The sequence below is a fragment of the Asterias rubens genome, chromosome 2, assembly GCF_902459465.1.
Source record: "Asterias rubens chromosome 2, eAstRub1.3, whole genome shotgun sequence".
NCBI lineage: Eukaryota > Metazoa > Echinodermata > Asteroidea > Forcipulatida > Asteriidae > Asterias > Asterias rubens.
In genome coordinates this window covers 14,620,501-14,647,501 of record NC_047063.1, presented here as the reverse complement: position 1 = coordinate 14,647,501, position 27,001 = coordinate 14,620,501, and the positions used below count along the sequence as shown (strand labels likewise).

Sequence of the window (27,001 nt, the reverse complement as noted above, 5' to 3'; positions counted from 1 at the left end):
CTCTTTGCAAAACTATCCGGAGGACATTATTGCATATGCAATAATGTCCGCCGGACGGTTCTGCATATGCAGTCGTGTCCGCTCGGACGCTGCTGCATAATGCAAGTGTGTCTGCCCGGACACATTTGCATATATTATATGCAGGTTAAGTGCATGCACGCTCGCTTACGCGCGCACATACCCCATGTACAGTCATGTACATGTCCACCGGACGGTTTTTGCATAGCCCCGGACACGATTGCACATGCAAAAGTGTCCGGAGCGGACAGTATTGCATGGAGGACACAATTGCATCTGACACAGGCGCCGAACCGGAGATTTTTTTTCAACCCGTTTCACACTGTAAACATTTCAATCCGCCTCCGATCCGGGTAGCATGCTCCTAGCCGGCCGGGTTGAAATTTAACCCTGGCTGGGTTGAAAATCTCAATCCGGGTCGAAATTGCATTTTTCGGCGTAAACCTTTATACGGTATTAGCTGGTTCACAAAAAGACCAGTGTGAATGTTGTCTCTGATCTAAATTTATGTCGAATTAGGAGCGAGGCTGAACCGACCCGGGTAGGTTTCATCGCGGCTCGAAATGGAGGCTATGGGTGCGTTCGTTTAGCTTCCCTGGGTCGACCCCGGTGTGTGACGGTTTTTTTTTTTTCCAGGACGAACGTGGGTAATTATCTGCACACGTTCGTCATTGAAAAAGAAACGCCACACACCGGGGTCGCCCCAGGGAGGCTAAACGAACGCACCCAGTGTGAAAAGGCTTTATTATTGTCACACACCGGGGTCGCCCCAGGGAAGCTAAACGAACGCACCCCGTGTGAAAAGGCTTTATTATTGTCATGGTGAAACTTACGCTCCAAGGCTGTGAGGCAACTGAACTGTGACGAGCCTAAAATCGCAGTTTGAACTCACTTTTTGAAACCTTCAGAAACAGCCCACAAATGGTTTAACAATAAACATATTCTTTCTGTTTTGTGGTCATGCAAACGAAGCCCTGATTTTTGTTGGTTGATTGTTCCGAAGTCAGTGAGGCGTGTAGGAAGCAAGTACCAAGAACCTTCAGTGGGAGTGGAATATAAGAGCAAAGGTTTACGTGTGTGGGTGCAGTTGTTGGCGTTTCCTGTACATGAACGGTTAGTTACTTCACATCGATTCATAAGTACGAGTTAGACAACCATTTCAAACTTGCTTTACTATTACACATTTCCCAAAAGACTTCCAATATTATAGGTTCTGATCAAATTATATTTATATTATTTGAGAGTGTTTTCGGAGAGCATTTTTGTGGCCAACTGGTTTAACTAGTCTTTGAAGTGTTGTCATTGAACCTGTGTTTGGATCGAGTTGAAAAAAAAGGTCGTAAAAGTGTCCTACTTCATTCCAATAATTGTGCATTGATGACAACTTTTGCTTTGTTTTTATCAGGGAGAGGATCACCGCAAGCAATCTGAGTTTTTATGCAAACGGGTAAGCAAATTGACAACAAATGTTTTGTATACGAGAATAGGGCCGATCCTATGCGAAGCACTTAAAGCCATTATACACTTTCGGTACAGAAAAACAAGTTCACAGATTTACAAATAATTTACAGGGTTTACAGAAGGTAATGGTGAAAGACTTCTCTTGAAATATTGTTCAATGAAATGCTTTACCTTTGAGAAAACATTAAAACAATATCAATTCTCGTTAGCAAGAATTACGGATTTATTAAACACATGTCATGGCACGGCGAAATGGGTGGGTTTTCCCGTTATTTTCTCCCGACTCCGATGACCGATTGAGCCTAAATTTTCACAGGTTTGTTATTAAGTTGTGATACACAAAGTGTGGGACTTGGCAATACTGTTTACCGAAAGTGTATAATGGCTTTAAGACTAAGTAACTACATTTATTTCTGGTCATTTATTCTGGTTTTGCAACCAAGGACTCTCAGAAAAGCGAACTTAAAAGCAGTGAACACTAATTGGTAATTATACTCAACATATTTATTAGCATAAAACCTTACTTGGTAACGAGTAATGAAAGCTGTCGATAGTATAAAACATTATGAGGAGCGGCTCCCTCTGAAGTAACGTAGTTTTCGAGAAATAAGTAATTTTCCACGAATTTTATTTCGAGACCTCAGAATTAGATTTTGAGGTCTCGAAATCAAGCATCTGAAAGCACACACCTTTGGTGACAAGGGTGTTTTTTTTCTTTCAGAATTATCTCGTAACTTCGACAACCAAATGAGCTCAAATTTTCACAGGTTTGTTATTTTTATGCATATTATGTTGAGATACACCAGGTCAGAAGACTGGTCGTTGAAAACCACTAATAGTGTCCTTTGTCTTTAATTGCACTGTAGGCTTACTTACCCCCCCCCCCCCCCCAAAAAAAAAAACAAATGGAAAACGTTTCATTTGTAGACGTAGGAGGAAAACTCAGAGAGCTATCACAGAATTATCAAAATACTTAGTGAAGCTTAGGACTCTCAGAAAGTTCATGTATTTCATTATTCTTTTTCACTGGCTATAAATTTAATGTGTTTTGTTTAGGGATGCTATAATTTTCGTTCATACCTCAGTACGCTAAATTAGGAATTTAATCAAGCATTTTGGGCGCCCCACTACAGAAGGGTTTTACCCCCAGTTTGTACTTTTTAGTTGTTATAAGTTTCTTTACTTACTTGAAATGTATTGTATTTGTGTTGTTGTACGAATAAAAAAGAAAAAAACTCACAGTAGGCCTATGTAGACACAAGGTAATGGACCATAACATATTCCACCAAGGATACGTATGAGTTGTTTCAAAAATCAAATAAATATTTATTCAAGCTGTTTAGTCCTCTCAGCCATGATATGCGATTATTTTACCACAGTCAGCTGTTTGTGACAATCATTGACGTGGACATTCAGTTGCAGTAGTGAAGAATTGCCAGAATTTCAATAATACGCCCACGGCATTTTTGAACAGCTAATGTGCCCCATACATAAAAAAATCTTTGTAAATCTTTTGCGAAAATATTTTAACTATTATGGTCGTCTGAAGAATGTTGTTCTGCTGGTGCAGTTTAAATTGTTTTTATTAGTCTTAATTGATTACTGTTCTTTCTTTGTTGCGTTTTATAAGTAATTTTTAAATATTTTGTCACACGAGGAAATTTTTACAGCCAGCTTGGAGCAATTTAGAGCAAAATAATTGAAATTTTGTGTATGTGAGTTTTGAAAACCTGAACATGAAATTCGTAAATCTTAACTCCCATAAAAAAAGAACAACAACCAGTGTTTCACAGTACTTATCTACTTTTCAAAGTGTAGTATTGTTTCCAGTAAGAAATCTGCCATTATTCAATTTGCAGAAAACAAAGTACAAGAAAACACAACAATGCAACTCTTGATTGTGCTTACTGTATGTCTCGGGTTGGCCAACTCGATGACTTTAGGTAAGTACGGATATATTATACTAAAATGATTCTATTCTGAAATTCCACACAAAAATGGGACTCCTTCAAACACAATTATTGTGTCAAGGTTAACTCTGTATTATGTGTTATGTCGGTCAACTTTATGCTTTGCTTTGCTGTTATGGCTCTTTAGAATGTTTATGAAATGAAGAGTTGTTTTAAGTTTGAATAAAGTATACTGATCATCAACCCCAAACAAAATGCTGAAGAGGTGTACAAACTTACTCCAAAACCAGACAAATTGACTGACTTTAAGGTGCAGTGTTGAATTGACTGTCGTTGATTGTTGAGCATTTTGGCTTAACGATTGGAAATTTGCTTAGCAGACCTCTGATGAAATTGGGCCAGATGGAATTAGTGCATGCTGAAGCGCTTGCCACTTACCAATGTAGCCCTGGTTCGACTCCCGGTTGGGTCGTTGGTTCTTTTGGTTCTGATGCTTCGTGATCATTTTTGTGTACCTGTCCCTGTCTCACTCGTTTTAAGTACTAAGATTAAAGACACTGGACACTATTGGTAATTGTCAAAGACCAGTATTCTCAATCCTGTGAGAGTTTGGGCTCCATTGGTCATCGAACTTGTGTGCTTTTAGATGCCTGCCGAGGTCTTTTATTATTTGAGTGAGATAACTACCTCTGTCTCAAAAAGTACGTTACTTCAAAGGAAACCGTTTCTCACAATGTTTTATGCTATCAACAGCTCTCCATTGCTCGTTAATACCAAGTAAGTTTATAATGTCAGACGCGACCACCGAGTGCGTGGGGCTCGAAATGTTGTTTTTCCCGCGTCTTTCCCGAGAATGCAGGTTCTCATATGCAAGTATAGGATGACTATCGTACCAATTCATTTATGTTACAGGTCGTCCCCAACCAAGAGAAGAAGAAAGAGAGATCGGATTACTATCTCAGAAGTTGGAAGGTAGTGTTTTGAATAAATAGAGTCGCAAATATTATCTCGTTTTCTGTATTTTGTTTTCAGGCCGGTCAGTTTTAAACTGAAAATGATATCCTTTATATTGATGTTTTTTTTAATGGACACACACAGTATGATGTTCTAATTAGCATTTTTGTTTCTAGAACAAGTTGACAGTGGGCAACTGTTCCATCTAACGTGCTTTATATAAATTATGATACCCTTTGGTAAAGAGTATAAAGTTTGTAAAATACTTGTAATCGATTAAGTCTAAGTAATAATATTACATTAATTCGTGGTGGGGTTTTTTCAAACTAGGTGAGAAAGAACGGGGTGGTTATGGTGATGAAGAGAGACGCTGGATGGGTAAGTGGAAACCAACCTAGAACGATATCACCAAACAGTATTGATCCTCATTTTGGTTTTAAAGGCAGTGGACACTATTGGTAACTACTCAAAATAACAATTAGCATAAAACCTTTCCTGGTGACGAGTAATGGGGAGAGGTTGATGGTATAAAACATTGTGAGAAACGGCTCCCTCTGAAATGCCATAGTTTTCAAGAAAGATGTAATTTTCCACGAATTTGATTTCGAGACCTCAGATTTAGAACTTGAGGTCTCGAAATCAACCATCTAAACGCACACAACTTTGTGTGACTAGGGTGTTTTTTCTTTTATTATTATCTCGCAAGTTCGATGACCGATTGAGCTCAAATTTTCACAGGTTTGTTATTTTATGCATGTGTTAAGATACACCAACTGTGAGGGCTAGTCTTTGACAATTACCAATAGTGTCCACCGACTTTAACCATACACTCGCCGTCAAGTTTATCGTGATGCACAATGTTGAAAAAGCACCTTCCCTAGTGGGTATTCAGTTTGTACATTCGTTGTTCTTGGATGATTTTTAATTAATTGTCTTTATTCTGATCAGGAGAAGAGGGTGGAGAACTGAAAACAACGGAGGAGAAACGAAAAGAAGGTAAACGTCCTGATGCAAAGGCACGATAGTGATTAACTTAGCATGTATACAAAAGGCTATAGTCAACAGTAAAGCCCTATTAATTTTGTGTTCATACTTCCTGCAAGTGCAAAGGCAAATGCGATAAAAATGTTGACGTCACAGGGCTGTTTTGTAGCGATTTTTTTTGTAGCGATTGTTTTGCAGGAGTTGCCCAAAAAGTCAACTGATGTGAATTATTCGTATCGAACTTGTGACGTCAAAGTTCGTATCGCATTTGCGTTCGCAGGAAGAATGAACCGGGCTCAAGGGTATGTATTACTTTCCAGATAAAGTTTAAATTTGTAACTCGGCTTTCCAACAAGAAATCAAAAAGTATCTTGTCGTTGTTTTGTTGGTTTTTCATCAGTAATTTTCAAAATAAATAAATAAATACAAAGGTGTTTACGGCCTGCTTGACCTTAGACATGGGTTTATGTTTTATTTATATCTTGATAATTCACAGAAGAACTTGCATCCCTGAAGGAAGAGCTGGTCAGAGTACTGAAAGAAAAACTCGGTGAGAATATTATGTTTGTCTTTGTTTTTAAAACTTGGGAATACATTTCGGACACGGCCTAATATTAAAGAATATAAATTATAAGATGATGCAATTTCATTCACTCAAAACTCATGATGGTATTTTTTGCGTTTTTAGCCAAGAAAGGGGAAGAATGGAAGAAGGAGGAGGATGAGTTGAAGGAGGAGGAGGAGGAAAAGGTCAGTTCCTAAGTCACACCAGTCAAAGAAATTACAGTTATGACACGGTGGATATTATTAAAGATCAATTTAAATTAAATGGAAGTAAAATAAGTTGTTGTGGAATTAATTTATTAACTTAAAGATACTGTCTTCAGCACTTAGAAGAACAGTAAACAAAAATGGTATTCTTTCAACTTTCCTAGTGATACAAACGTAAACATCTCGTTCATTTGTTGGTTTTCTATTCGTGTTTTATTTATCACTCGATAATGTGTGTGGGATTTGAGGCATTGCATGGTGATGTATCAATAAACATGTATATTTGGTTTGCGGTAATACCATGTATTTGTTTACTTGCCAGCTAAATGTTGTTCTTTAGAGAACTATTTTGCTATATATTATATTACCGCGGAGTAGATTTTTGGAATTCGGGAGACTTCTCAGTTCTGAAAAGAACTGTCCTTCTTTTTACCTTATGTTGAAGATAGAACATACTACTTTAGCTTAGAGAGGATCGTATTTAACTTCACTACCACGGAGTGAGTTTTTAATTGGTCTCGACGTTTCGACTAGCTTGTCCTAGTCATCGTCAGGAGACTAGAGTATTGTTAATTTATTTATTGTTTGTATTATTATGATTTTCTTGAAGGCTGAGCTTGAGGAACGCCGATTGGCCATTCAGAAGGAAGCAGAGGAGAATCGAGCCCAAGGTAGCCAACAATACAAACTCGCATAAATAGCAACATTGCATATCGCTGCTTACCTGGTTATTGATCCAACTATATATGACTAAGGACGTACCGGTCCAACAGGATGTTACTTTTGCTAAGAGTTTGTTTGTCTGCTTATCACAATCTATAGCTGTGCTTGGTATATACATTATGGAATGCCCTGTTTAGTTGGTTAACTTTCTTCATGGGCTTTCACCTTCAAAGACAGGCAGCCGAATTCACGAAAGGCTAAGATTAACCCTATCTCGAGTTAGAACGAGTAACTCGTCCTATTTAGGATGGGTTTATATCGTCCTAACGTCTATGAATACGGAAATTAACTCATTTTAAATACTAAGATTAATCCCAAGTTAGGAAGAGTTTGGTGAAATCGACGGCTTGAGTAGAAAGTTTTATCCAGTCGAACTCTGTGTTAGTTTTGCTGGAGTTGTTGTTTTTTCAGCAAATTTTCGAAGAAAAAAGAATTCACGGAGGAAATTCTTCATTCAAACTTAAAATAACTATCCTTCTGAAGACGTACAGAGTTTACTGTTCAAAACGTCGAGACCAAACCGGCTCTTTTCAGAGCCACCACTCCTTCAAAACGGATTTTACTCATGGTTGTACCCGCAAGTTTACTATTCATATTTATATTTATAGTTGCTCTTAAAACAACTCCCCTGCCGGCCGTCGAAGTTCTCTACGGGAGTTGATGACTTCATCTGTATCAAGCAAATTGAAGAAACACTTTTTTAATCTGTAGGGTGACGTTTTTAATACACATCTTGATAATTCACAGAAGAACGTGCATCGCTAAAGGAAGAGCTGGTCAGATTACTGGAAGAAAAACTCGGTGAGAATAATATTTGTCTTCGTTTTTAAACTTGGAATTACATTCTGCGATAGTTCTTGAAAACACAAACACAGTAAAACTTCTCATTATTTTTAAGAGACTCTTTTCGTAAAATTTACAAAAAAGCCTCACAACATGCTACAGAATGAAAGAAATATTGTAGCGAGAATACTTTGCAGTAATTGATTTACTTTTAGCCAGAGCCGTACATTGAGGAAGTTGAGAAGCCATTTTGTGTTCCCTCATACGCATTGACGAATACCAGGGGATGATTCTAACTTACGACTAGCCTTATTTTCTAGGAAATTCATTGTGAAATTTACCCCAAGTGACTGACTAATTGAATTGGGTTGTAAATTAGATGATGCAATTTTATTCCCTCGAAATCCATGATAGTATTTGTTTGCGTTTTTAGCCAAGAAAGAGGACCAAGGAGACGAAGATGATGATGAGGAGGAGGAGGAGGAAAAGGTCAGTTCCTAAATCACATCAGTCAAAGGAATTCCAGTAATGACACGTTGGATTTTATTAAAGATCAATTTAAATTAAATGGAAGTAAAATAAGTTGTTGTGTGATATAAACGTAAACATCTGGTCATTTGTTTGTTTTTTATTTGTGTTTTATTTATCACTTACTCGATAATGTTTATGGAATTTGAGGCATTGCATGGTGAGGTATAAATATACATGTATGTTTGCGGTAACACCATGTATGTATTTACTTGCCAGCTAAATGTTGTTCTTAAGAGAACTATCTTGCTCTATATTATATTACCGCGATGTAGATTTTTGGATTTCGGGAGACTTCTCAGTTCTGAAAAGAACTGTCCTGCTTCTTACCTTGGGTGAAGGTAGACCATTGGCTGGAACTACTAATTCAGCTCATAGAGGATCGTATTTAACTTCACTACCACGGAGTAAGTTTTTAGTTGGTCTCGACGTTTCGACTAGCTTGTCCTAGTCATCGTCAGGAGACTAGATAATTATTAATTTATTTATTGTTTGTATTATGATTTTCTTGAAGGCTGAGCTTGAGGAACGCCGATTGGCCATTCAGAAGGAAGCAGAGGAGAAACGAGCCCAAGGTAGCCAACAACACAAGCTCGCATAAATAGCAACATTGCATATCGCTGCTTAGCTGGTTATTGATACCAGCTATATTGCATATCGCTGCTTAGCTGGTTATTGATACCAGCTATAACTAAGGACGTACTGTTCAAACATGATGCTACTTTTGCTAAAAGTTCTTTTTTTGTCTGCTTATCACAATCTGTAGCTGTGCTTGGTATATGCATATGGAATGTCTTAGCTAATGGTTAACTTTCTTCACGAAGAATGGGCTTTCACCTTCAAAGACAAGCAGCCGAATTTTGCGAAAGGCTGTAGGATTAACCCTATCTGGAGTTAGAACGAGTAACTCGTCCTAACTTAGGGCGGGTTTATATCGTCTTAACGTCTATGACCGGAAATTAACTCGTTTTAAGAACTAAGATTAATCCTACTTTAGGAAGAGTTTGGTGAAATCGACGGCTTGAGTAGAAAGGTTTATCCAGTCGAACTCTTAGTTTTGCTGGAGTTGTTATTGTTTTTTTCAGCAAATTCTCGAACAAACATTTTTTGTTCACGGAAAAAACTTTCATTCAAACTTAACTAAAACAACTATCCTCCTGAAGACGAGCAGAGTATACTGTTCAAATCGTCGAGACCAAACCGGTACTTTTCAGAGTCAACACTCCTTCAAAAGAGATTTTATTCATGGTTGTACCCGCAAGTTTACTATTCATATTTATATTTATAGTTGCTCTTAAAACAACTCCTCTGCCACAACTTTAACACTCGGGCAGCTATGTCGAAGTTCTCTACGGGAGTTTGTGACTTCATCTATATCAAGCAAATTGAAGAAACACTTTTTTAATCTGTAGGGTGACGTTTTTAATACACATCTTGATAATTCACAGACGAACGTGCGTCGCTAAAGGAAGAGCTGGTCAGATTACTGGAAGAAAAACTCGGTGAGAATAATATTTGTCTTCGTTTTTAAACTTGGAATTACATTCTGCGATAGTTCTTGACAACACAAACACAGTAAAACTTCTCATTATTTTTAAGAGACTCTTTTCGTAAAATTTACAAAAAAGCTGCACAACATGCTACAGAGTGAAAGAAATATTGTAGCGGGAATACTTTGCAGTAATTGATTTACTTTTAGCCAAAGCCGTACATTGAGGAAGTTGAGAAGCCATTTTGTGTTCCCTCATACGCATTGACGAATACCAGGGGATGATTCTAACTTACGACTAGCCTTATTTTCTAGGAAATTCATTGTGAAATTGACCCCAAGTGACTGACTAATTGAACTGGGTTGTAAATTAGATGATGCAAATTTATTCCCTCGAAATCTATGATAGTATTTGTTTGCGTTTTTAGCCAAGAAAGAGGACCAAGGAGACGAAGAGGAGGAGGAGGAGGAGGAAAAGGTCAGTTCCTAAATCACATCAGTCAAAGGAATTCCAGTAATGACACGGTGGATATTATTAAAGATAAATTTCAATGAAATGGAAGCAAAATAAGTTGTTGTGTGATATAAACGTAAACAACTCGTTCATTCGTTTGTTTTCTATTCGTGTTTTATTTATCACATAACTCGATAATGTTTATGGAATTTGAGGCATTGCATGGTGATGTATCAATAAACATGTATATTTGGTTTGCGGTAATACCATGTATGTGTTTACTTGCCAGCTAAATGTTGTTCTTTAGAGAACTGTCTTGCTATATATTATATTACCGCGGAGTAGATTTTTGGAGTTCGGGAGACTTCTCAGTTCTGAAAAGAACTGTCCTGCTTTTTACCTTATGTTGAAGATGGAACGTCGACTGGGACTACTACTTTAGCTTAGAGAGGATCGTATTTAACTTCACTACCACGGAGTGAGTTTTTAATTGGTCTCGACGTTTCGACTAGCTTGCCCTAGTCATCGTCACTTAGATTATTGTTAATTTATTCATTGTTTGTATTATGATTTTGTTGAAGGCTGAGATTGAGGAACGCCGATTGGCCATTCAGAAGGAAGCAGAGGAGAATCGAGCCCAAGGTAGCCAACAATACAAACTCACATAAATAGCAACATTGCATATCGCTGCTTAGCTGGTTATTGATACCAGCTATACGGATCCAGCTAGCTTGAGTAGAAAGGTTTATCCGGTCGAACTCGATGTTAGTTTTGCTGGAGTTTTTTTCTGCTCAGCAAATTCTCGAACAATTTGATTACAAAAAAAAAAAAAAAACACGGAGGAAATTCTTTATTCAAACTTGAAATATCTCCTCTGTCACAAACACTTTTGCTGAAGTTCTCTCCGGGAGTTGATCGTGCTGCTTCACATAATATCAAGCAAATTGAAAAACAAACTTGTTTTAATCTGTAGTTGAAAAGTTAATTGATCCTTTTCCATGGTTTACTTTGTCTTTAATTCTGATCAGGTGATGAGAGGGTAGAAGTCCAAGCTACGGAGGAGAAACGAGAAGAAGCTAAACATTCTGATAATAAACATGACATTTATATAGCGCCTTTTACCAGAGGATGCAAAGCGCTGGAGAGAAAAAAGAACAGAGAGCCAGAAGGGCAGGTTTGGGTGGGGAGGGGGGGGGGGTACACTGGAGAAACCCAGATTTTTATTCCTCACTGTTAATGAATGCCATTTCTTGCAATTGTATTAATTTAAAAAGTATTTTAAGACTTAAAAAAATCATTTTCTTGGATTTTCAGCCCAGGAAGAAGAAAAGGAGGAGGAGAAAAAAAAGGTCAGATATCACATCAGTCAAAAGATTGCAATAAAGAGATGTTCGATTTTATTTGGTGGATTATTTGGATGGTATATTTCGTATCGCATAGGAGCTACCTTTCAATTCCAGGCCTGTTTAAAGGCACCTGGCACTTTTGTTAATTGTCAAAGACCAGCTTTTCACTTGGTGTATCCAGACATAGAATTATACATAAAACAACAAACCTGTGAAAAATTTGGCTGAATTTCATCGAAGTTGCAGGAGAATATTGAAAGAAAAAACACCATTGTTACACACCATTTCTGGCTTTCAGATGCCTGAGGAAGGCTTCGGGCCTGAAGTCTTGTATTATTTAAGTGAGAAATTTCCTTTTTCTCAAAAGCTACGGTACAATTCGGAGTTTCGCACAATGTTTTATACTATAAACAGCTCTCCAATAATAATAAGCTTTTATGGTATCAATTATTTGGAGGAATTAGTGTCCATTCCCTTTATTCAACGCCGTTCCGACACGGAGTGGTTTCACCGAGGAAAGCAAACAACCGCTCTGGTTCCTTTGATCGTTTAAAGGCCTTATTATAAGTCGATATTTTAATAATGTATTAATTATGATTTTGTTGAAGGCTGAGATTGAGGAACGCAAATTGGCCATTCAGAAGGAAGCAGAGGAGAAACGAGCCCAAGGTAGCCAACAATATACACTCGCATAAATAGCAACATTGTATATCGCTGCTTAGCTGGACGGATTTTGTTTCATCACTTTTAACTTATTTTATTCAAGCTATTATTTATATTTGTTATCTTATATTTTAAGAAGTTTGTAGTATTATTATTATTATTAGTAGTAGTAGTAATATCATTTTACACATTGGTACTATATTCTTTATCCCCGCTGCAAATAATTACATATTATTTTATTTATTACATCTTTAATCTTTCTAATTTTATACAACTGTTTTTATTCAGCGGTTGAGCTTGAAACTCTTCATGAGGCAGAAGAAGAGAAGAAACGCGAAGGAGGTATTATAATGAAATTAATCTTGAATTCATCAAGTGCAATGATTCTCAAAATAATCGAAAGATGATGTACTATTAACCAAGTTAATTGGCATTAATTTTAAGAGTGATTTCCAAACTTCTAGACCATGTGACCTTTTTTTACAACAAGTGTGACCTTATACATGCTTTGGCTAGTCTGGCAGGCAAGATATTGCACAGGTCATATGTAAAAGTTTACATTTTGTGTGCATAATTTCCACATAAATCCAAGAGTTATGAAAGTAAAAGCTGGACAAGTTTTGAGATGTACCCCCTTTCATCATATCAAAAGTTGATAAGAATTGGACTGTGCAATCTCGATAAAATCTAAGATGTCATGTCTTCTTCCATTAGGCTGTGTACAAATCGTGCCAGCAGGAAGTCTAGGCTTGGTGGCTCTTTTGTAAACATATGATGTCACAGGTCACATCGTCTATACCTTCCCTTTAAGTTTTATTTTTGACATACTATATTGTTCTTGTTTCAGAAATAGAAGTTGCAGCCTTAAAGGAGGAGTTGGTTAGGCTTCTTCAAGAGGAGATCGGTGAGAGTGTAGCATCATGTTTATATATTTCAGAGATTGGATTCGCCCGGCCCATTTAATTCTCTTAAAAGTGTCTATAGATAAAAACTCGAAGTTTATATAAGCACATTTTTTCCAACTCGGCTATCACTCTGTAAAGCGACATATTCTGAGGGAGGAGAACCCATGGGAATTATCAAATTTCGTTGTTTGTTTTGTCGTGTCTTTACATTGTATTTATTATGGTTAGTGCTAATCGTGTATTATACTTCAAACACACCATCATCTTCAAGATGTTGAGAGATGTTTAAAGTCTTAAGGACAATTTATTGTATAGTTGAATTGTATTCCATTTCAGCTAAGAGAGAAGAAGAGGAAGATGCACTTAAAAAGGTCAGTTGTGATTTAAAAAATATTGCATACATAAGATTTTGACTTCTAAACACTTCTGCCTACATTGTGTTGATTGATCATGTTCAAAGTCGAATTATTATATAGGGACATTACAGAGTTTGTTTTTGCTAACAAAACAGTTGCTGGCAGTGTAGGCACTTTATGTCATCCACCGTATACATAAACTGACAACCTGTAGAAGTTTGAGATTGATCGGCCATCTTGGTCGCGAGAAAAAAAATGGAAAACCGATTACACATTTTGCATGATATTTTCGATGCAAAAATAAAATTATAAAAACGCGAAATTGAATTATATATTTCGCATCAAAGAAGGTCCGGTTTGGATCGAAAGCTAAGGCCATCCCTACTCATCATTAAATATGATATTTTTCAGAAATATTTAGGCCTAAAGGAATGTTTTCTACTATCACCGTCATTAGACGGTGTAAATTAATCTGTGATCTTCACGATTTCTTTTCTTACCAATTCTGTAACGTTCTTTTAACATTTTTATTAATAACATTCAGCCATCAAAACACTACACTTCGCTCTAAATATTTAGAACTGGCTCGGATTCATGGCTCTGACCCATTTCCGGTTCAGGCTGATTCATTTCGGGGTCAGATGGACCTAGAAAGTGGTTAAAAAGTGGTGAACCACTCTTGTTTTGTCTTGTGTTTTTAACGACCCTGGTTTTGTATTGCCTGTGTATGCTTAAGTTTAATGCCGAATAAATTAATAGTAATAAGGAGAAGAAGAACCCGGATTCTGTGCCGTTTTGAAGCCAAATTGAGACAGATTCCGGGTCGACTGATGACCCCATCTCAGTCAAGTCCACGAGGCCAATATTTTAGTTTTTAAGGGTGTACAACAATACTTCAAGGTTGGGCTTATGGAGAAACAAAATACAGAGCAATTACTGTGATTAGATAAGCAACCAATATGAGCCTGACCTGAGCATAGGGAGAAAAACATTTGCATAAAGAATATTGAACATTTAAAATCTGTATTTCCCTTTCTCTTTATCTGACATGTCTGAAGGAAGCCGAGGAGGAACGTGCCAAAGGTATTTTGTTTAATTAATGTGTTTTTTGTGTTCACCTATCAAAGAGGCCTAGATAAACAACAAAGGGAAACATTACTTGTCTAACACTGATTTAAGCCCCGGAACAGCGCAGTAAAACAAGAGAGTTCAGACAAATGCTGATTTAAAGGCAGTGGACACTATTGGTAATTGTCAAAGACTAGCCTCCACAGTTGGTGTATCTCAACATATGCATTAAATAACAAACCTGTGAAAATTTTAGCTCAATCGGTCTTCGAACTTGCGAGATAATAATGAAAGAAAAAAACACCTATGCCACACGAAGCTGTGTGCGTTTAGATGGTTGATTTCGAGACCTCAAGTTCTAAATCTGAGGTCTCGAAATCAAATTCGTGGAAAATTACTTCTTTCTCTATGGCACTTCAGAGGGAGCCGTTTCTCACAATGTTTTATACCATCAACCTCTCCCCATTACTCGTCACCGAGAAAGGTTTTATGCTTAAAATTACCAATAGTGTCCACTGCCTTTAAGTCTAGAGAGTTGTTGGTCACGTCCGGAGCGCGGCTTGTTGTTACATTCTGGTGTTCGTTATGTGTCAAGGAGATGCATTTTAAAATATTGCGTAATTCTATAATTGCTTGTCAATTTTCGTTTGTAATTTTTTGCTGATTTTAAATTTTTTGTATATCTTCTTCGTTATTTCTGATAATGACTTTGTCTTTTTCTATAAGGAATTTATTTAAATGTTACTCTGTAAAGCGCTCTGAAGCATTGTTTTTAGATGGATTTTGCGCTATATAAATTTTGCTATTATTTGTTAGTAATGATATTTGTATTTATTGTTGACCTGGGGTGTCTGAAGTTCCTTAGAGGTGTTTAGCAATGCGGTAGGCCTTCTTTATCTGTACGTTAGAGGAAAGTAACATGGACTAGACGGTGTGGGACCATTATGTATACCCTCTGCCCCCATGTCATGGTACATGTATAATTGGGCGAATTATCTCAATAAGCCATTTTGAGATATAGTAGACACAATACTGTGACACAGGTTTGGGTAATAAGTTTGTCTGATTACACCCAAAACCAAATAATGCATTTCAAATTTTTTCCATCATAATGAAAAAGAGTAAACAACTCATTCTCTTTTCCAAGGGGTGTCAGTTTCGCACTGTTGAGAGTGAAAGTCAATTTTCTCTGTCACTCTTTTTGATTGAAAGTGTGGTATGAACTTTACTCTCAATCGAGTTAAAAGTACCCGTCGTTCACTCTAAAAAGAGTTGTCCGCCACTTGGCTCTTTGCAAGAGTGGTATGGTGGACAAAACGAGTGGGTTTTCACTCTTTTACATTAACATTAAGAGAGTACCTTAAAAAGGTAAACTTATATTGTTTACGTAGTTCTGAGAATGCGCACATTACAAAAAACAATGGATTTACCTGGTAAGTCTGCTGCTTACTAGCGTTCCCTAAAGTCCCCCATAGTTGTCTTCTGTTGACCTTTAAGCCTTGTTTGTACTCAGAACTCGAACGTAAAACCCTTCAAGAGGAGGAACAAAAACGCATGGAAGAAGGTAACTGAACATTATATACTTCGTCTTTGATGTTGCTATTATATAATTATTGGAACTGGCCACTCATCATGAGATTCGACGTCTCGAATCTGGATTTAAACTTTTTGTAATTTTGTTGTAATTTTTTCCTCTTGGAGAAAAGTATAAGCTTTCATTTCAGGCATTTGACGGAGAAACCCGCCAATGATATTTTGGTAGTGAAATTAAACCTGAAAGATCAATGAATGTTAGGATAACGATATTAGGCCCCTATATCGCGCCCCAAACATTTCGACTTGTATCGTATTCTAGTGGTAGGCCTCGTTTGTATGTGTCCCCCCCCCCCCATTTTTAACAGCATCAACTGACAAAGTTCGTGTCTAAACTGTTTATTGTTCGACCCATGTCTTTGAAATGTACTATTTCAATGTTTTTTGTAGGTCACGAGTGGAATTTGAATAAGCTAACATTAACCAATAGAAACGAGTACCAATTATATTGTATTGTATTGTATTGTATGTAACGCCAGAAAGAGGCTCAATTTCTCAAAATTGCTCAAACATAACGATAACGACGCAAAGAGAACGCATTCTATGGTTGAATATTGCTCCATGCAGAATACGCCCATGCTTATTCAACCAATCGAGGGCATGCATTTTAACGTTCTCGATTTCGTGCTCGTTTTCGTTCTCAATATCGAGGCCTGTGTGACCGGGGCTTTTTGAAAGTTTTTTTTAACGTGACTGAAAAAGGGGAAAGAACAAAAAAAGGAAATTATTGTAAATAGGGAAGGGTTTCTCCAAATGGGATATTTAGTACCGATTGTTGTCTCAACATCAATTCCCTTTGAAAACTGAACTTTAATCTTGTTTTCCTTATTCAGAGCTAGAACATGAAACTCTTGCCGAGGAGAAAAAAGGAGAGAAAGAAGGTAAACAAACAAGTAAAACGGTATAACCTTGAGCATTGTGTTGAAACCGATGGTTCTTTCTAGATACTCCCAACTCATTTAGAGATTTATCATTACCATGGTGTTACCGCAAACCTTTAAACGAATTTTCACCGTGCAAAGTTTAAACCCTACATAATAACAGTGTTATAACAATTGGCATAAGAACGGTATTATACCACAAACATGTTAATTGATGTTTACAGAGATGTTATCAGCCGTCATGAAGGAAGAGATGCTTAGAGTTCTGCGGGAGAGGCTCGAAGAGGGTAAGTTTCCAGAACACACTGACATATCATTGTTTGAGTGGCCTTCTGCAAAAACCGGGGTGTTAAAATTGACATCATGGGTGTGGTCATAAAGATACCGAAGAGGGAATCAAAACTGGTTACAGCAATGATTTGAGCGCCGTTTTATTATTGTTGTTATAACCTTATGTACAATAATACACATATTGAAGCACTTTTGTCGGACCCGTTGTACTGTCTACAAAGAATAATAACTGTTATTTTGGATTTTTTTTTTCGTTTTTTTTCATTCAACAATTTAAGAAAAAGAATAGGTCTGCAAACCGATTCATGCTTGTATTATTGTGCGTGTTTTTTTGTTCACAGCTCAAAAAGAAGAGTAATTACGCTTTGGGCACGAGACTGAAATCGATTTAACCTCCGAGGGAGGCAGCGTGGAGACCCACTTTGGATAGATTTGATGAAATTCTTTAGGATTTGGGGTTGCAGTTATTGAACACTTTTTGTGCAAGATATCTCTTTAATTTTCATTGCTTTAAAATATCCATAATGACCATACAAGCTTTTAATTTAATTAATCAATCAATTTAATCGACATTATTACTTTTTTTGTAAACAAATAAAAATAATAATAGTAAACAAATTATGTGAGTAATTATTTAAGTCAAAGACGGTCAAGAACAGATCTAGAAATTAAATAATGAAATTAAGTGAAAACTTCGATGACCAACTAGGCCATTTTCACAGGTTTGTTAAGATATGCTATAGTTTGGATAAACCAAGTGAGAATACTTGTATTTTACAATCACCACAGTTTACCCTTTCGTTTGCATTGTACCCACTTTGCAATACACGCACCCCTCAACCGATGGAGTCCGTATTCGATATTATGATCCATCAAAGAATCATGCACCAAATTGTGCGAATTTTATTTCAAATATCAGTCAAAATGCCATCTAGAAAATTTAAGGTTATAAGTAATTTAAATATATCTAATGGGTTTTCGGATTTTCGTCGAGATTATTCTTCCTTTTTAATAAACACCGAGTAAAATAACAGGTAGATAACTAGATAATGGTTTGTAATACTGGTAACTGGCCCAACAATTAAAGTTAAAAGTAGATAACTTGTTCGACAAAGTTGAAAGCTTTCATTTAAAGTTCTGTACGTAAAACTTCAGACTTTTAATTCAAAACACGGTCATCTGATGCCAACCAGCCGTTCCTCCATGCTTTCACCATGGAGGTAGAAATTTCACAATTGAAGTTACTCACACAATGGCACGCAAGGTCAAAGGTGAATCTCGCTTGTAACTGTGGCAGGTTCTAATCGCCCGTCTGGCGCTACACAGAGGCCTCGAAGTGTGACGTCAGATGTTGAAATTGGAATGTTTTATTCTAAACAGTTATTAGTTAAAAAACATGTTAGGAAGTGCAGCGTAACAAATATATTCAAGATACCACTCGTTTGCATTGCAATCCCGGCTGTACTATACTTTGTTGGTGGCTGGTTGACACCATATTGAGCCATTCAATAATCAGGATAAAAAAAGCTTGTACTATGTTACTTCCACTCTTTGCAGTTGGTTTTATTTTTATATAAAAATGCACTTAAAAACAGGAATTGTATAATATGTAGTGTAGCTATTCAACCCCCATTCAAATGAAATATTAGTTAGTACAAATTAGACGTAGTAATAATGTGATTCCATTAATAAAAACATATCTTTAAGCACCCTCATTTCCTTGGCTATTTCTCAGTTTTCTCAGTGTCGCATCAGAGTTTCTTTATAGATGACAGAGCATGACAGAATTTAATTTTCGTGTTCTTTAATACACTATAGATTGTAATCAACGACTGAGCTGTTTATAACCCCTTGTCCACGTCATAAGTGTGTCGCTGAACCGTATCGGCCGTTAGAGTGGTTTGAATTATAAACAATAGTGTGGTAAAGACATTTGAAGTAATGTAATTTTTGAGAAAGAGGTCAACTCTCATTAAAGTATTTGAATTGAGTTCGAGAGATCTGCTGAGGTCTCGAATTCAAGCATCTGAAACCACCCAACTTGTGTGCGACAAAGGTGTTATTTCTTCCACTATTCTATTTTATGCATGTTGAGATACACCAGTTGAGGAGACTGGTTTTTGACATGGTACCAAAGGTGTCCAATGCCTGTAAGGTGTAAGGTTTAAAAACTAGGTGTAGCCTACCTTAAAGACAGACAACTCCAGCAGTTTCTGTGCTGCTACACTTCGGCGCATCCCAGCAAAGCGACGGGCAGTCGGTGATCTTGGCCTCAGTACCATTACATGTAACCCCTTGCATGTACTTAGGGCCCTCTGGTTCGCCAAAGTAAGAACCTGACTTTGCCTCCTTGGCACCAGAGAAGCCTAGCTGTCGACAGACGACCCCAGCATCAATGATATCCCAGTCTGTATCGCAGATTGCACCCCATGCGTCATTCTTGAACAGCTCAACTTGTCCCCTTGTCTTGTTTCCACCTCCAGCCAACCGGATAGTATCTAAAAGAATATATATATATAAAAAATGATGACGATGTCGATATTTGGGGTATAAGGTTTTTCTCGAAATTCATGTAAAAAATAAACTGTGCGCCAAATCATCATCAGCTAAACCTGTGTGACGATATGATGTAATCCTTTACACTGTGATGGGAAATACAAATTAGCTCCAATCAAAAGGACTGATGGTATAAATTAATGCAAAGCATTGTTAATGGCCAAAACACAGAGTCTTTCTCGAAGGTTAAATGACTACACAACACAACACAACATTGTGTTGACATTTGGCTTTCGGGAAAGACTCTGGTAGGGTCGAAACGTCAGACCATTAACCAATTGTTGCACTCTTACTTTTGTACGATAATCTGTAAATGAGTTAGGGTTTCAACTCAACGTGAGTTGAAACCAACGGTTCTTTTCAGAACCACCCCAACTCGTCACGAGATATCATTACAAGGTGTTGCCGCAAACCTTTACTTATAAACTTAGTTTGTCACTAGAAATTATCTGCAATTCCTTACTTGGTTTACAGACCACTCCAGCTGTGTTTTTACAGGTTTGCACTTCACCCATACAAACAAATGCACAGTCAGCTAGATGTTTCTCCGTTCCTTTACAGTTGACTCGATCCATCACGATGGGAAGTTCTGTCGCTCCAAAGTATGATCCAATCTTAGCCTTGCTTGCTTCTTCGAATCCGAGCTGCCTGCATACAGCAGTCGCATCCTTGAAGTCCCAGTTGGTATCACAAACTGCGCCCCAACTACCTTCATGAACAATCTCGACTCGACCACTAAGTTCGTCATCACCTTCCACTAATCGGACGAGGCCATCATCTTCAAAAGTAACTGTGAATAGTTATCACAATCAAATTGTTCTTTATATCAAACAAAGTTGTGCGTTTCCCCAAAGAACGTTCGTTTCACCCGAAGCAATGCCAGCGGGTTTGAGCGATAAATCGTTTTGTTTATTAACACAAACCATTATCAAACTTGCAGAAAGTTTCGATCAGTAGTTGCATTGCATTTAATTGCTTTATTTTTGTAAAAGCATTTCTTGTTTATAAAACCATTTCGATTACGAGAAAATGTTTTGATTTGCAGGTGTTTCGGCGGCAATTATGAGTCGTAGTTTGTGAGGCTGAACGTGTAAAAACGAGGCTGCCGGAAATAGACAACTAACGGCAGCATACACCTGTTGGCCTTAATGTTTTATTGCTATTATTGAACAAAACCTAGACGGGGTTAACAAAGAGTTAAGACTATAGTCTTAATCTCGACTTAGGACTAGCCTTGAGCTGTAAAATAACTTCTGGGACTTGACCTAAGTTAGGAATAGTCCTAACGCTTTGTGAAATGAACCCCAGGTTTCTTAAAAACTTCTTTGGAGGCAAAACGTCAATGTTTTACAGGAAGTCAGCACTTCAGAAATCCAAATACCCTTACAACAGAAAACAGATGTCAAATTCGGTGACTTTGAAATGCTAGGTGGCAGCAGACTTACCCGGTAAATTTCCATTGTTTAAAGAGTGTAGGCATGTGCACATTACCGAAAACAATTGATTTATTTTGAAGGTCTGCTTCCACCTAGCGTCTAAAAAGATTTAGAATTTGAGGTTTCGTAATCAAGCATCTGAAAGTACACAACTTCGTGTGACAATGGTGTTTTTTTTTTCTTTCATTATTATCTCGCAACTTCGATGACCAATTGGTTCAAATTTTCACAGGTTTGTTATTTTATGCGTATGTTGAGAAGACTGGTCTTTGACATGACAGTTACCAATAGTGTCAAGTGTCTTTAAAGTAAGGTGTTAATTTGCTATTGTGGCGTTTGTTATATATGTACTCTTGTCACATATTCAATCCTTTCAAGGATGTGGGTACCTTTTCAAAATGTCCATAGATTTACATTAAACTTACAGGGTTTGAAGATAATGATAGTGGAAAGCTTCCCTTCAAATATTACTTACTGAGGTGCTGTAGTTTTTGAAAGATGAGTAAAACAATGTCATGAAAATACGTTTGTAAATGCTTAAAATAATGTTCGTCTCATGAGACGAAAATTATTTTCATGTCATTGTTTTACTCATTTCCCAAAAACTACAGCACCTCAGCACGTAATGTTTTCAGGGAAGCTTTCTACTACCATTATCTTCAAATTGTGTAAGTTTAGTGTAAATCTGTGGACATTGTGTTTTTTGTCCTACAAAAGTTACATACACCCTTTAATATCTTAATTATTTTTGACAAAAGAGAAAACATTAGTGAAAATTGAAAACATACTAAAAAGCATACCTTGACACCCAAGAACTTCAAACTTCAGTGAAGGTGACTGAAAGTTATAACTTTGGGGCAGGATTCTGAGAAATCTTGTCCGCTGTACCACCGGGAAGTTCACAGTCCTTTGTTCTCCATTGTAATTGCCATCGAACTGAAATAAACAAGCAATACAGTGATTAAATGACGTATTCACGCTCAGTGTTTTGATTTCCAACACAAATTTTTGAACATGATTTTTGTAGCCACACCCACATGTTCAGAATCATGTGTGTGTTGGCATCTTCAAGATAGCGGGGGTATAGTAAGTAAAATACAATTAAAAACTAAAGATAGATTCTAATATACTGTAGAGGCTAGTGTGCCAGGAAGTCTTTTTATCAACAGTGGTGTTTTTCTTTCATTATTCTCTTGCAACTTCGATGACCAATGGAGAAATTTGTTTACGCATGATGTTGGGATACACCAAGTGAGATTACTGGTCTTAGACAATCACAAAAACTTGCCCAGTGCCTTTAAGAAGAAATGAACCCAACGCCTGAACTGAGCAGAAGTATCTTACCCGTATGGTTTCTCCGTCGGTGTCGACCAAATAAGTCCAGCTCTCGGCGCCTCCATCGTCGCTGTATTGAACATTGAAAGTTGTAACATGTGCATCTCTTAGACCCTGTACTATCAGTCCTGTGACAGCGGGACTTGGCAGTCCCAGATCAACTTGAATCCAAGAGGCAATTGTATATTGAGGAATCCAGAATGTGTCGCCTTTGTTTGGAAAACAGAAACAGTCACATTAGGGGCAGACTTGTAAACACCCATCTTGGTAAATTGCAGGAAGGTACTATAATTCGTAGGCAAATAAAGTTTATGGGTCGTTTTAAAACCGCACCCGCCCTCGGCCTGATGATTATAAAATTCAACTCTTTTTCTGATAAGAGATTCGTAATAAAGATTGAATTATTCTTTTTCTTGTTAAAGCCACGCACCTTTAAACTGTGTTATAAAACTATAATAAGTGAACTTAGGCCCTGACCTTATTCAAAAACAAATTGAGCGCTAACACAACTGAAACACTCATTTCCCAGGTTTATATCGCGCATTCAAAAATGGCAACACGATCTCCTCCGGCCCTTTCCGAAACCACGGCTTTGGCTTTAGATTCGGCTCCGTTCTCTCGTCTGAAGCCCTGGGCGCTTTACGCAAAGCACGCGCAATAATATCGTCAAAACAACCGCGGGGCCAAGATAGCCTGATGAGCCGAATCCAAAGTCGAAGCCGTGGTTTCGAAAAGAGCCTATGAACGAAGTTCGAGAGGTAACTCAGGGGCGGTTTTGTTTTTAGAACTTATTCAGTGTCGGATAATTTCAACTGAAACCAAAGATTACCACAGATTACCGAAGGATGTTAAAGGAACACGTTGCCTTGGATCGGTCGAGTTGGTCTTTAAAAAGCGTTCTGTAACCGTTTGTTATAAAATGCATAATGGGTAGAAAGATGTTGTAAAAGTAGAATACAATGATCTACACAAATATGCCTCGAAATTGCGCGGTTTTCTTTTTACCTTGTCGACTAACACGGTCGGTCATTTATGGGAGTCACATAAATGGCCGACCGTGTTAGTTCGCGACGTAAAATGAAACCACGCAATTTTGAGAGTGATACTTGTGTGGATCGTATTTCTACTTTTAAAACATCTTTCCAACCATATGCATTTTATAACAAGCGGTTTTAAACGCCTTTTATAGACCAACTCGTCCGATACGAGGCAACGTGTTCCTTTAAACTGGTTTTGATGAATAATGACTGTGAAAAGAGTATAAGTTTTCGTGGTCGACTTACCAACATTAAGTCGGGCATATATCGGAGCGAAAGATCGGCTAATGTGTGAGGAAGCAGTTATACTATCATCTGGGATTAGTCCACTCTCCATACCCAAAGGTTCACCTGTACAGCTCAATCCTAAACTCGGGATAAATAAACACTCACAAATTTAAAGACAATTGAAGACACTAAAATAACTTGACACGTTTGGTAATTTATTGTCCAGTATGCATAAAATAGAAAATCTGTGAAAATTTTGACTCCATTGGTCATCGAAGTTGATTAGCTGCCAGATGCATTTATTTGAGTGAGAATTTACCTCTTTCTCAAGAAAATATGTTACTTCAGAGGGAGCACGATATGTTATACCGTCAACAGCTCTCCATTGCTCGTTTACAAAGTAAGTTTTGTCATGCCAACAATTAGAGCAGAGCAGTTTCAATGGGTGTCACCAATATCTGTAATGTCATGAAGTTACTATTTATTTTATTTATTTATTTATTTTTTTTTTGGGGGGGGAGGGGGGGCGGCCTTTTGGGTGTGTGACATTCAACTCGGGTGAAGTGCCTATAGGGGGAAAGAGTAAACAAAACCATTGTGAGTTGTTTACAACAAAATACAAACAAAAGGGGAACAAAAGGAGAGTCCCGGTTGGTGTTTGTGGGGTCCTGCTATTGTTGTTTCCTATGGTGGGTCTAACTTTCGCTTTGTCTTTCGGGGTCTATTGTTCCACTGTGTAAAACACTTGTGTCATGGGATCATGGGACGCGTTTCGCCATGTCATGACATGTGTTTAAAATAAATCCGTAATTCTCGTTAACGAGAATTTATATTGTTTTACTGTTTTCTCAAAAAGTAAAGCATTTCATGGAATAATATTTCAAGAGCAGTATTCACAACTACCTTCTGTAAACCCTGTAAGTTATTTGTAAATCTGTGAACTTTTTTTTTTTCTGTACCGAAAGGGTCCAATGGCTTTAAACAAGCAATGGAATATTACGCTATCATTACCTGTGTAAAGAGGTTCTTTGGAGTCAACACCGCTGATGGTATGGGCCAAAGAGCGTCCTGTGAATAAGATTGATCAAAAGGAAACATAAAACAAAAGGTGACATTTTCATATTCAACAATATTTATTTCCTCAAATTGACGTCTCACTTCACTTCAGGAAAGGTTGTGAAAGTGTGAAATCAAGACTAAAAATGAGTTTTCCACGCTTCCTGGTAGTCTACTGGCTGCAGACCGGTGTCGCATGCAATTATGTCCTCTTTGCAATACTATCCGGAGGTAATTATTGTATATGCAATAATGTCCGCCGGGCGGTTTTACATATGCAATTGTGTCCGCCCGGACGCTGCTGCATAATGCAATTGTGTCCGCCTGGACACATTTGCACATGCAGTTGTGTCCGCCCCCGTGCAAAACCGTCCTTGCGGTAAATTAAACGTCCTTGGTCGACGGAACGCTTTCGCCATTTTTTGTTTTACAATCTAAGTACATGTCATGAATGACATGGGAAATGTTCGGCCGTTGGGGATTCGCTGCAATCATAAAATACGTGAATATACGTAGGTTCAGTGCATGCACATTGCACGCTCGCTTACGCGACTTGAAATCAAATCTAACCTGACAAGGGCGGGCATCACAGGGTTACAGATCAAAACTAAAGGCAAACAATTATTCATAAACACCTCATGACAGTTTCACTATTCCTATAAGTGGAGAGCGCGTCACGTGGGGGTGTTTAAACGCTTGATAATGACCAGCTTGAGCTCTGTTTATAACCGGTTGTAGTCGGATACTATACGCGCTAGTCTTGGTGCAAGACGTTTCTTGTTACGGGCGATACGGGCGCTGTCGGTGAGTTGGCCGCGCTACACTGCGTGTGGAAATGAGAACGTCTTGCACCAAGACAACAACGCGCAAGAACACACGGACGTCGTACATACAGAGCTCAAGCACGTCGGAAACGGATAAGTTTTACAAAGTTTCTTACTTTATTACGCCTTTTTTCTAACAAAGCATTTATGAATGTGAATAAAAGAGTAGTTACTCGTTTTGTAACGGCCGTTTAAAACCTTGCAGGGTCGTTGCCGTGTGATAAAGGCCCTCCCCTTCGGCTCGGGCCATCACACGGCAACGACCCTGCCTGTTTTAAACGGCCGTTTAAAGCTCGCCGCTATCCTTTTATTTCCTTATTTATTCAATTAAAGTAGGTTCGTAAAGTGTTCCCCAAAACAAGCTCAGTTCTGGTGGGTCCTCAAGATGGTCCGGCACGTCCAAGATCACTATTAGCACCACGTGTTCAAAAATGTTAACCTCGATTGGGTTTCGGTGTTTTGGGTCCCATTATTGTTTTATTTGTTCAAGGACACCAGCACATCGCAAGGAACAACTATAAGTAACTATACGTTCGGTAAGATCTCTCTTAACAATAATGGCAATACAGTTTGGAAAAAAAGCCGCAGCAGCCAGCTTTTGATAGCACGAAGCATTTCTATAAACACTTCGTGTTGAATGTGGTTACGTCAGTTTTAATAAATAAACAACAAATTTGTATATGAGAAGCGTTACTGCAGTAAGAGCTCTTCAAGCAAAGTTTTCGTTCAAAACCATGCCATACCATTAGTCATTTGTATGTGAACACTTACAATTGATATGCATACGTATTTAATATGGATCAATGCTCCAGGAGTTACGTAAACCTTTACTTACCAATTAGAAGTAAATTTAGCAGCAGTATTGAACGAGCTACAGTAGCCATCTTGAAAATTTATAAGACTGAAATTTCAGCTATCGCAGGAACAAACTAAAGAGCACGTCCTGTCCTAACAACATATCGTACTCAATGATCACGTAGAAAAGAGTTTCAAATCATGCTGTCAAAAGTACGAGTGAGTGTGAATCCAACGAAAGTTTAGCCTAAAACAATGGCCGGAAGGACCAGGTCAGTTCCTCTGTTTGATGAAGATAGACGTTTCAAGGTTTTACTTTAAATTGAAAGTTTCCATTCCTACAAAGGCTTTATGTTGAACCAAACAAATGTGAGTGAGAATTGTATGACAAGGGCCACGGGCGCAATATTTTTCTGCACTATGCAATTGCCACTGTTGTAGTTCTTTTTAACGGGGAAGGGGGGATCCTTAAAAAAAAAAAAGCATCAGGAAAACTTTAGAGGATGACAATTCTATGATGTGCAGAAATGTCCCATTGGGTCGATCCCCTGATCTA

The 27,001-nt window shown here is 37.8% G+C and overlaps 2 protein-coding genes across 4 annotated transcripts; one reads left to right on the top strand and one right to left on the bottom strand.

Moving 5' to 3' along the window:
* The first annotated feature begins 1,031 nt into the window (after positions 1-1,031).
* Positions 1,032-18,893, top strand: LOC117303839 (vicilin-like seed storage protein At2g18540). Of its 3 annotated transcripts, none has more exons than XM_033788230.1 (25): positions 1,032-1,131; positions 1,424-1,465; positions 3,339-3,422; positions 4,302-4,361; positions 4,674-4,721; positions 5,292-5,339; positions 5,824-5,877; positions 6,016-6,077; positions 6,709-6,769; positions 7,569-7,622; positions 8,038-8,093; positions 8,647-8,707; positions 9,581-9,634; positions 10,050-10,099; positions 10,657-10,717; positions 11,390-11,424; positions 12,030-12,090; positions 12,373-12,426; positions 12,932-12,988; positions 13,326-13,360; positions 14,404-14,428; positions 15,927-15,977; positions 16,840-16,887; positions 17,112-17,174; positions 17,520-18,893. In XM_033788230.1, exons 2-25 carry the CDS (start codon positions 1,456-1,458, stop codon positions 17,534-17,536), a joined length of 1,209 nt encoding a protein of 402 aa, XP_033644121.1. In that variant the 5' UTR covers positions 1,032-1,131; positions 1,424-1,455; the 3' UTR covers positions 17,537-18,893. The 3 variants fall into 3 exon arrangements, with proteins under 3 accessions (XP_033644121.1, XP_033644139.1, XP_033644130.1); XM_033788239.1 differs by having other exon boundaries at positions 1,076-1,157; XM_033788248.1 differs by lacking the exons at positions 8,038-8,093; positions 8,647-8,707; positions 9,581-9,634 and having other exon boundaries at positions 1,033-1,131.
* On the bottom strand, positions 10,724-26,632 carry LOC117303862 (scavenger receptor cysteine-rich domain-containing group B protein-like). Its single transcript, XM_033788259.1, has 8 exons — positions 26,486-26,632; positions 24,782-24,838; positions 23,789-23,908; positions 22,515-22,714; positions 21,971-22,106; positions 20,198-20,524; positions 19,365-19,676; positions 10,724-11,127 (listed from the first exon to the last, which is right to left on the bottom strand). The coding sequence occupies exons 1-7, from the start codon at positions 26,532-26,534 to the stop codon at positions 19,366-19,368; spliced, it is 1,200 nt and encodes a 399-aa protein (XP_033644150.1). The 5' UTR covers positions 26,535-26,632; the 3' UTR covers positions 10,724-11,127; position 19,365.
* Between the last annotated feature and the right edge of the window lie 369 nt (positions 26,633-27,001).